The sequence below is a fragment of the Stenella coeruleoalba genome (assembly GCF_951394435.1).
Source record: "Stenella coeruleoalba genome assembly, chromosome: 12".
Taxonomy (NCBI): domain Eukaryota; kingdom Metazoa; phylum Chordata; class Mammalia; order Artiodactyla; family Delphinidae; genus Stenella; species Stenella coeruleoalba.
The window spans coordinates 54049166-54060047 of record NC_137158.1 but is presented as its reverse complement, the minus strand read 5'-3'; the positions used below and the strand labels follow the sequence as shown (position 1 = coordinate 54060047).

The 10882-nt window shown below is 34.5% G+C and overlaps 1 protein-coding gene across 3 annotated transcripts in view; it reads right to left on the bottom strand.

The window, feature by feature from the left end:
- Window positions 1-1688: 1688 nt before the first annotated feature.
- RNF217 (ring finger protein 217) overlaps window positions 1689-10882 on the bottom strand; it is a 131513-nt gene continuing 122319 nt past the window's right edge. Inside the window, exons 5-6 of one of the 3 annotated variants that reach the window (XM_079939171.1) lie at window positions 7641-7712; window positions 1689-6246 (exon numbers count right to left, since the gene is read on the bottom strand). In XM_079939171.1, coding sequence (XP_079795297.1) covers window positions 6173-6246; window positions 7641-7712 — 146 coding nt within the window. In that variant the 3' untranslated portion in view covers window positions 1689-6172. The remainder of the gene's footprint in view (window positions 6247-7640; window positions 7713-10882) is intronic. The other 2 variants (XM_079939173.1, XM_079939172.1) reach the window with 2 other exon arrangements.

Sequence of the window (10882 nt, the reverse complement as noted above, 5' to 3'; positions counted from 1 at the left end):
GGTTTCAGAGTATTTCTATGCTCTCTGATTCAAATAACGTCTCATTCATTTTACTTCTTGTCAGAGGGCTGGGCAGTGTTCTCCAACTCCTATCAGGAAGAGGGACGTGTTCCAAGTATTCCTGAGATGTTTTAACTTACAGATAAAAGAAGCCAAGGTATATTATGTTTACTACCAGGGCCAGATTCTGGAGTCCTTTCAGTTTGAATTTCATTTGAGTCAAAAAAGTTAATGGTGAGAGAATTTATCGCACACTTCGTCAAGATGGGAAGGGGACTGCAGAGGGAAAAAGCAAGATAACCAGGAAATCTAAAAAGAAAACAGAAACTTGATGTTGAAGTATGTGAGTATCACTTCACAAGCAGGGAAGAAAGTCATTTAATATGATGGAACAGAGTGACAAAAATGTGGGATAGACCTGAAAAACAAAAAAAATTTTTCTATGCTAATAAGTCTGTGTAATCTAAGTAATGCAGTAAGTAAATATACCTAATGAAAGTTCTTTTATAAGCTAAAAGGAAGTGGCCAAAAAAAAAAAGGCAGTAGTAATTTTTTATGTTTTCTTTTAAATTTATTGCCTTTTAAGTCCATATTGTTATTCTCAAAAGTCACTTCTTTAGTCAAAAAAGAATATAGTTTTTAATATGCATAATTACATGCTGCTAAAATTGGCACTATGTATGAGAAAATGTAAGGTATGTGATATATGAAGACTTCAGCTAATGCCCCAAATAGACAATTACAAGTCTCACACTTCTGTGACTCTCTGCTTCTTGGATTTCGATAAAATGACTACAGTCCAGCCTCAGAACAGTGATGTACAATAAAAGCCCCACTCAACAGTTGGCTATGAAATGAGTATTAGTTCCATCCTCTAAACCAGAGTTACAAAGGAATGCCTTTCTCTTATAAAGGTTTGCATTGAAAAGGTAGCATTTCACAATCTTGAATACTCCCCAAATTTGGAACTTTGATTTTGTTCAGACCATAGTTTAATGCCTCTATAAAATTATTTCAGTTTTATTAAAGTAATAATTATAGATATTCATATTAAAATGGGACTTGCAACTTATTTTCCAGAGCAGGAAAATGTCATAATTAAAACACAATGATTTGAAAAACAAAATATGCTCAAACTGGCTGTTGATGGTAGTTTTGATTTACTATGTTACTAATCAGTGGAATTTCTTTTATAGATTTCATGAAAAATAAAAATGCTGCTAAAACTTTCAGTAGAAACTAACTTAATATTTTAAACAAACATTCCAACTAGGTTATTAGGTAACATGCATTAATTACTTGCTACGTTTGAGCTCCTAATACCAATTTCTAGGATTACTATAATTTCAGAAACTTGGCTACATCTTTTCCAGGTATGTTTTACTTGTTTTAAATTTTCAGCTTGATTCCACCCATCCCCCTCCCTGCCTCCCCCCCCGCCAAATTTAAAGAGGTGACGTATATTTGCTAATACTGTTATTCTACTGTGTCTCCATCAAAATACTGCAATTAGTTTCCTCAACTCTGTCAAATTGCTTAAATGGCACAAGTATTTTAAAGTGCATTATTGGATCTTAAGGCTATATTTATACTAAGCATTAACACAAAACAATAAAGTTGACCACAGGAAAGATTACTTTCAATAGTTGGGATAGATTTCAGCCACAAATATGAAAGGTTAAGCATACGATCCAATGGGAAGACTCACATTAAGGCATACATGCAGTCTGCATATAAAATTCACATATAAAATGGCGTTTGCCATGAATTTTTATTTTGGTACTTAGTGAAGTTACCAATGGATATTATTCAGGCCACTAACTTTTTATAATTATGAATTTAACAGAGCTCATAAAAGTCTAGTGTTAAAAACAACTGCATTGTTTAACACGGGAGAAAGCAGATCCATCTGGCGGCACGTGTACTCAATCTGACAAAGGTCTGGAAGGAATGCTAGTGCTTTGCACGTGCCTGAGTGAGTTTTTAACCCACTCCTTTCTCTCCTCCTCTTTTCTAGTGTAGAGGAGCTGGTTAGAATCTCAAAGGAGTGTAGAAAAATGAGGTTGCATTGTTTGGGGACTGGAAGAGTATTTTGAAGGTCCTTTAGGGGATCCACGGGCCATGTATTTGGGTGATAGGATTGAAAGATAAAGACTACCTGTGGCCTTGGGACTCAAGAGATGGTGGGTGACACAAGACAGGGAATTTCCTGACAGGCACCACTGAACCCTGATATTACAGCAAGGAAAGTACAATTAAAGGTACCAGGTTGTAACCCGACCAGTGTTTAATTTATCTTTGATTGTTTTCCAGTCTGTTCTACCTTTAGGATACAATAGCACTTATCAGAAAATCAAGGTTGGTGGCAACAGAATGTTGTTTGTGCCAAAAGGTTTGACCCCTCTTTTCTTAACTTCACATACAGAAGTTCTTAGGGAAATGCTGGGATTCATTGTAAAATAAAGGTTTCATGTTATTCCAAGTTTATGAGCAACCCAACAAACCACCAAACCTCACATACAGTCAAAATTATTTTTCTGTGGAGAATGTGGTCATTCATAATCACCAACATGTTGCTTCCTACTTTTCACAACGGCATAATTAAGTTCCTCTGTGGAGCAACATGCATGAACATGGAGAGTGTTTTAAAAACCGTGACAAACATGATCACTTTGGCTATTTCATGTAAATCCCTCAAGTTTTAAAACTAGGCAATCCAAATGTCAATGCATCTTTCTCACATTATCTTATAGACATCTCATTGCATTTTATTTTTATTGGAATAAGGTGAATTTTCTTTTGTAAGTGTTGGCAAGATATTTATTTGGCTAATCAAGCATGGGGGGGAATTATCCTGCAAAAGATGCTTTTCTTTAAAAATGATGCACTTTTACACAAGTCTTTCTCCAAGAAAAGGGCCTTAAGTATATCATCTCTATGATCTCATTCATTGAAAGTGCATTAAAATTTTATTACTAATATAAAAACCGAATTTAAAAACTTATGAAAATGTTCACACAGTGACAAAAATATATGTAAAGCATCTTCACTAATGCTTTGTAATAGAGAAGTGAAAACAAACTTGATGTTCATTCAGTAGGAGACTGATTAAATAAAGTATAGCCCCACAATGGAATTTGTAGTAACTGACAAAAGAATGAGGTACATCTATTTAAACTCTTATGGAAAGATGTCTACCAATTCATAGTAAAATGAAAAACAGTCACAGGACAGTAAGCATATTATTATTCTATTTATACAAAATGAATACACACACAGATACACACACACACACGCATACTTATTTGTATATTTATAGATAGTATCTGGAAAGACACATACCAAATTATTAACAGTGGTTACCCCTAGAAAATAAGGGGTGGGGAAAAGCAGAGGAAGTTGTATTTTATAATTCAATATAGTTGATATTTTTAAAAGGAGCATATATTAAATTTACAATGAAAACATATCAAAAAATGACAAGCCTTGGATAAAAAGATATTCATCTTACATGCATGCTGCTTTTGTTAAAGTCGTTTTTAGAATTTACCCCAAAAGGTGCGACTGTTTTACCTTCAAGTTAGCACTAACATATAAATGATCTTTTATTTTTCTCCCTTTTTAAGATCTTAATGATACTTAGCAAAAAAATTCACAAATAACTATTTTAAGTCACTAGCAGGGAAAGGCCTGATATATACCAACTTTGAAAGCGAAAAATGCATATGTTAATTTTTTTAAATCTATGCAATAGAAAAATGAAAATCCTGTGAGCACTGTGCACACTATCGCGAGTGCTGATGAAAGAGCCTTCACTGATAACAAACGCCGCTCTGTAAGTGGAAAATTGGAACATTTCCAAATAATATAAAAATATCTCCAAAAGATAAATTATTCAAAGAAAGGAATAAAAATCCCTGAGTAGGCCAAAGACAACAGATACAATAACCTAAGAAAATAGATTATCCAGGACCAGAGAGTATATTATTTAGCTAGATGGTATATATGTATTCATATACAGCTATGTATATGTCTAAGTATATATACATACACATACATAAACACATCCACTAGATTTAGAATTAATCATATTCACACATTGTCAAACTAACACCCAAGTCTAGGAAAGGGCAATTTACATAAATTAAGCACTTTTATAACAGAATTACACGGATTTAGGGCTAGAAATTCCCATTCTCTCAGTTTTAATACTAGAGCAAGTAGAATAGGCACTCAATAAATATTTGTTGGATGGATAGATGGTTGGATGAATGGAAAGAGGAATTTGTGAAACTAGATTCTTCTTGTATCATGTTATGCTTTAGAAACATGCTATTCCAGGCCATAAATGGCACACCCTCCTCTAACTGGAAATAGACTAGTCCAAAGTATGGCTTTTCTGAGCGTTACTCAGAAAAGGATGGAAGTGCTGGCTTGTTATCCATGAAAGCAAACTTCACTATTACAGACTTTCCAGATCAAATAAGAATGATAGATGTTCTTATACTCTGGAGCCCAACAAGACAAACTATCCATGTTAATGCATGTTTTATCACATAATCTATTTCAATTCAGAAAAGGTTGTTGAAGAATAAATGCTACATCTACGCCAACAGCTAATGTTAAGGATCTGGAGACAAGTGGAAACTTTAAGCTTCTTAGAGGTCTTTAATTCCCTTCTGCTGATGAACATTCGTGATGAAAACAAAAAAAAACACAGTTTAGTTACTTGTCCTTTCCTTATTTTTAAAGATTTCTCAGCTTGGTAAAACATCCTGAAAATATTTTTTTCATTTTTTTTTGTTTCCTTCTCCAAAAGCAGTTTATATTTTAGATAAACCCAGGAACACAAAAAGTTTTGTTTTAAATCACCCCTCCATAAGAAGATACCAACACATTATTATGCATTTGAGCAATAAACATAAGAAAAATCCTTCAAAAACAGTATTTGTTTTTATGAAAAACGAGGAGTAAAAGAGAGAGAGAGAGGGAAAGGAGAGGTGAGAGGGTGGGGTTTTAAACAATATCATATGCTTAACCTAAAGCATAATTATTGTAATCACAAGTTGGTTAAAAAATTAGCAGAATAGGGATATGTTTAAAGGCCTCAGCAGTTCTCTCTACAGCACACTTATTTAAATTAATTATAGAGTGAAGCAAGTATGCCAACATATAAGAAATCTGAAAAAGAAGACAGAACGTTCAGGTCTTGAGAATTTCCTAGAAGCAGCCTATTAGTTTTATCAGTTTATAAAGTTTGATAATCCTTGAGGTGACACTGCACAAATTTCTGTGTGTGTGTGTGTGTGTGTGTGTGTGTGTGTGTGAGAGAGAGAGAGAGAGAGAGAGAGAGAGAGAAAGAAACAGAAATGGTCAACATCAAAATAGCCTGTTGTGTACGTTGACTTTAATTCAGTACATTACCAAATTATGCCCACAAAGGAACAATCATTTTTAAATATGTCTATGAAAATGTGGAAAAATAGTGTAGGCATGGAACTTGACAAGTACAAGGTATTGGACCTAGTTTTAATACAGATATGTATATACACACACATTCACACCCCTACACATATACACTTCAGTAACTATGATTCTTCTCATTCGTTTAGTTTCATTAGTTCCCTTTTGGGCATTGAGATTTTTAACAATTATAGCATCTGAAGGATGAAGGAATTATACTGCTTGGGTCACGGATGAAAATTGGTGCATATGGTGAGCCTTCATCTTCTGAAAAGTGGCCTTGCTTGTTGGTACAGGTGGGACCTTCAGTTATTCACACCAAGTCTCAGAAGAGGGCATGGAGGGAGATTCAGGTACAAAGACGGTCCAAGCAATGCTCAGGAGATGCATGCTCAGACAGTTGTGAGGATAACTGGTTCTAATTAAAATACTTTCTTCCAAGAACCATTAAGAAGATCAGAGTTATGATATAGATGTTTATAGTCTATGAAAGTGACCATTTTGTAAAAGCAGCAATCTGTATAAGGAAAGGACAGGATACCATGTCGGGAATGCACCGGAGCTAGAGGCATTGTGGCCTGCACAGAACACAGGAGAAGAGATGGCAAAAGGGTCCTCTTGGCAGTTTTCAAGAAGTGACCCTCAGACAGGTGTATAATTCTGTGTAGCTCCTACCCGGACCAGCGTAGTCAGATGAAATCATCTGCATTTACCAGTGCATTCCTGTCCGTGATCGTTTTCTCTGTTTTTTACAAAGGCAATAGATAGGAAATACAAATAAACCTGGGGATTAAAAAAAAAAAAAAAAAGATTAACGCTAATTAAGAGGACAGGCTTTTAGTATCATAGATTTGAAAATTTTCTATTTTCAAATTTTTATTTTGCAAGCTATTTATAAATAATCATTATTTAGTAATACATGAAAATGAAAAGAGGGAAGACACCTATGCTATGAAATGTACTTAGTTCTTCAAGATTTCATTCTTTATTATTTTTCTTCAGCTCCTTCTCCCCCTTTTAATGAAGTCTGTGACACCAGTTTGGATATGAATGTTTTTTATCAAAATATCAAAACTTAAATCTTCTTTATTATCCCTAGTCATATCACTTGCACACTGATATTCATGCTTCAGTTTCAGGCCATATAGCATGTTACTTAAGAAAATGGGCAGTGGAGCAAATGTCAGCTTTGATTCCCAGTTCTACCACTTGTGAGGTCCTAGTAAAGCCTTAATTTCCTCAACTGTAAAATGCAGATAATAATAGTATTTACTTCATAAAGCCTCATTCACCGTAAGAACTTAAATGTTAGTTACCTTATAATTCTATCTGTCCTGCACATGCAAATTACTTGCTAAACAGAACTTTACATATAAAAATCAATTTACTTAGGAAACAAGAGAAATCCCATCTACTATGTGGAACAATCATCAAAGCAGCCTTTAGCTCTAGTGTTTAATTTTAAATCCTCTACAGCAATGGTTCTCAAAGTGGGATCCTTGGACCGCCTGCATCAGCATCACCTAACTTTTTAGAACTAGGTCCCTACACTGAATCAGAAACTGTGAGTAGGAACCAGGAACCTGTTTTTTAACCAACCCTCAAGGTTCTTATAAAGCACTCCAGAGTCTGAGAACCATTGCTCGAAAGTACGTATTTTAATATACTTGTATGAATAAAACTATATTTATCACTGATACATTTTCTATTTGTTAGTGCTCAAGTATATGCTGGGTACGTGTTCCTATCCACATCAAAAGCATCTTTTTGACCCAGGGAACCCTTTTACTAGAACTAACTGAAGACCCAAAGGTGTAACAGAGCCTCTTTTCTTCAATGTTCCAACCTGAACTCAGAATTGGAAAATCTGGGTTCTTGTCTACTGGAATCTTTTGCTAAGATACTAGTTACATTAACTTTTGTATTAAAAGGGGACTAATAATGCTTTATAAGAAACATGAATCAAAGTGTTCATGGACTGAGAAAGTGTCACACAAATACACCCTGTACGAAACACGCTCCTCTCAATCTATAAATCATGTGCTGATTGCTTATTTCTAGCAAGCATGGAACAGGTACCATCTACACTTAATACTGACTCACTATTACATTTACACTCATATTCTCTCTGTGGCACTCAGAGAATTCTCATCTCAGATACATTAAGTATTTCTTACCGATTACAACTGCTATGGCCCCTAGTGCTAATCCCAAGACCAGAATTAGAGGTGCAATGAATAATTTTCCAGCTGGAAAACAAAAGGCAAACCATTTAGAGAGTCTTAAACTAAAACTAAAAACAATTTCAGCAATGCTTTTTAATATCACAACGTATGTTATTTTTTAAGGAGTCATTAAAATTCAGGCAATATTTCTCTAAGGAAATGTATCAGGTGTAGAACAGATACACATATGTAAGTTCAGTAACTTCACTCAAGTCCTGGGCACACGTGTCATACATCACATAAATCATCCTTTACAAGCAAGAAAATACCAAAGCTACTGGTTCACTTTATTCCACCAGGACCATTCATCTTTGTGTTTTTCCTTTCGATCTCTTCCATTTTAAATTTTTTAAATTCTGAAAGATTAAGAAAGGAGTGACATTCTGAGCCGGCAGGAGGAAATCTAATTAGCTCACAAAATGGAGAGCTAGTAGGTGCTACAGAGGGCTGTGCCCAAGTCCACATCTGAAAATGTGATTTATTTATTTCCTGGGTCCAAAATAAACTAACTATATGAACACCTAATACACTGAATTACAAATGGGATGTTTCAATACCATTGTTAGAAAAAATTCCCAATAAACATACAATATATTGAAGGTTTTTCAAATGAATCATTTTAACAAACTTAGAAAGGAAGCACTTATAAGGATGCCAAATGGCATCAACCAGCACTTTTTTTTCTAAATGAATAACTGAGCAGTGATTACAATAAACTCTAGTTATAGCACAGAATTCACAACTGGAATCCTACTAGCGTTAAAAGGCACTAGCACAAAAATAGAGGCTAGTAGTTAATATCTTGTCATTACATAGTAATCTTGATCTTAAGACATGTGACAGCAATAGCTGTACAACCCAAACACAACAAGAGAAGAGGAAGGAATGGAGGGACTTTGCAGTAGACTCCCTTAGCTGTTGAAAATAAAGCAGCAACACCATTCTATAAATAAGGACAGTAATTTGGAATAACCAATTACATTAAAAAACAGAAACATAATGCAGCCATCTGTTGGAAATGTGTCAGAAAAATATTAACTTCTTTATTCTTAAGAAAGGGGCTTTGGAACCACAGAAAAAACATAGATTAAAAAATACAGTTTTTAATATCTAATTTTGAAAAAACTGCCATTCAATTGACACAATGTCTAACCATGGGGTTTACTTACATTTTTCACCAATGACAGAATCAATCAAGTAATACTAAATCACATTGAACAATTACATTTTGTACATTCTTAAAGCTACACTTGAGTTTATACTATATTGATTTGCATATTGTAAAAGAATCTGGTTTTTTTCCTACACACGTAGCTCAGTGAGCTCATTCATGTTTCCTTTTTAAGTAATTATCAATATATTTTCATAATAGTGATGAAACATGACTGCAAAGTAACAGCACTATTTTTTTTTATTTTCAAATATCACAGAACTCAAATAACCAGATATGTGCTCTTTCTCTTTTGGAAGTAATAAACTTATTACAATCATGCAATCAATGTTCAGTACACGTTAAGTCTACCTTTGAAACTGTCTTGAGGACATTTAAGCACAGATTCTCTAATTCCTAGCTCAATAATAATTCTTTTAAAATACCATTCTCAATAGCTGAAATAGTATTCTATTATATCCATATATTCTAGCTTATTTAAATATTTTAGTATTTATTTTTTGTTCCCTTTTCTGCTATTTAAAATTATACTTGCAAATAAACCATTGTCAACCTAGATGTTTTATCATGTTTTAAAATATCCTTCACATTATTATCAAATTTCTTTGTAAAAGAATTGCACAAAATTTCCAGTTCGTTCAATAGAGTATGGATGTCCAGCATAGAGTATTAACTCGACAAAATATTTGCTAATCAATATCCAGAAAAAAATTTCATTTTTTACATTTCTCTGACTACTAATAACACTGAATCTTTTAAAACATGTTTATTGGCTATCTGTATTTCTTCAATTCTGGTTCCAGACTTCTTTTCTTTTTTTTTTTTCTTTTCTTTTTGAAAAATGTGATATTTATTTTTGGAGGGGGGCCTCCATTGCTTTTGTTCATATAAATTATTTGCCAACTAGAAATCAGTTAAGGACCTGTATGTTCTTTATTATTATATGTTTTAATGTAATATTTTCAATAGTTGTATGGAAGTATATGAGAACAAAGCATTCTTTCTGTCACTTTTATTCCCAACACCATTCACTGAATAACCTAACTACTCCCTACCAGGGAGATACCTGCATGTCAGAGGCTGCTAATTACCCTCAAATCGCTGTTCTCCCTTATTCTCTAGAGGCAGAACCTCTGATCTATGGCTGGGCAGATGGTCACATGACCATCCTTGTTTTCCAACCTCCAGCTGTGAGAGGAGGGCAGGCCCTTTCTCTGTCTCTGTCCAAGGACATCTGCAGGCTGTGGTCCCAAACTGAGGAGCAAACTGGGTTCCATCATGCAAGGATGGAGGGCAGGAGGGCTTTGCTGTCATCCATCTACTCTCTTCCATGGCAGGGAGAAGGTAACCTTGGGACTTACAGAGTAACACCTTTTCCTACCTTTTGTAGGGATGAGATGTTTGAAATTAAATTGCTCTTTTTATTTAAAAACATTGCTTATAAAATCATTCTGTCTGATTTTGTAAAATGTAATGGGTAACATGAATTATTGTATTTTTTCCTTGTTTGTCCACAGGAAAAAAGTCCACATTTCCCTGCTATACTTGGAGTGATGGTCCAACAGCAGTTCGAGGCGGCTGTGCTGGAGGTGCAAAAATATGTGTAGGAGGGAGAGCTTATCATAGGGCCAGCTGCTCCCTCCTTTGTCAGGTTCATCCTGACACACACGAGTACACACACATACACAGAAAAGAAAATGGGCCCAAAAGAAAACCATTTATAGAAAGCTGACCATAAAATTAAAAATAAAAACAGAGAAGACTGTACAAAGAAAACACTTCCCTGCTGACAATGTTTATGGGCTGTCCATTCTACAGTCTGTTAAATATCTTGACTCTATTTTATGACCTGGAAAGAGAATTCTAGTGGCATCTAGGCAAATGGTGAAAGGACTCAAAGAGAATGCACCCAAAATATTATTGAACAAATAGGGCAGGAAATGACTTTCCTTATTTAAGAATGACTGAACAGAAAAACGAAAAGGAAAAAAAAAAGCATGGTCAAATCAAAGATTATTTAAAA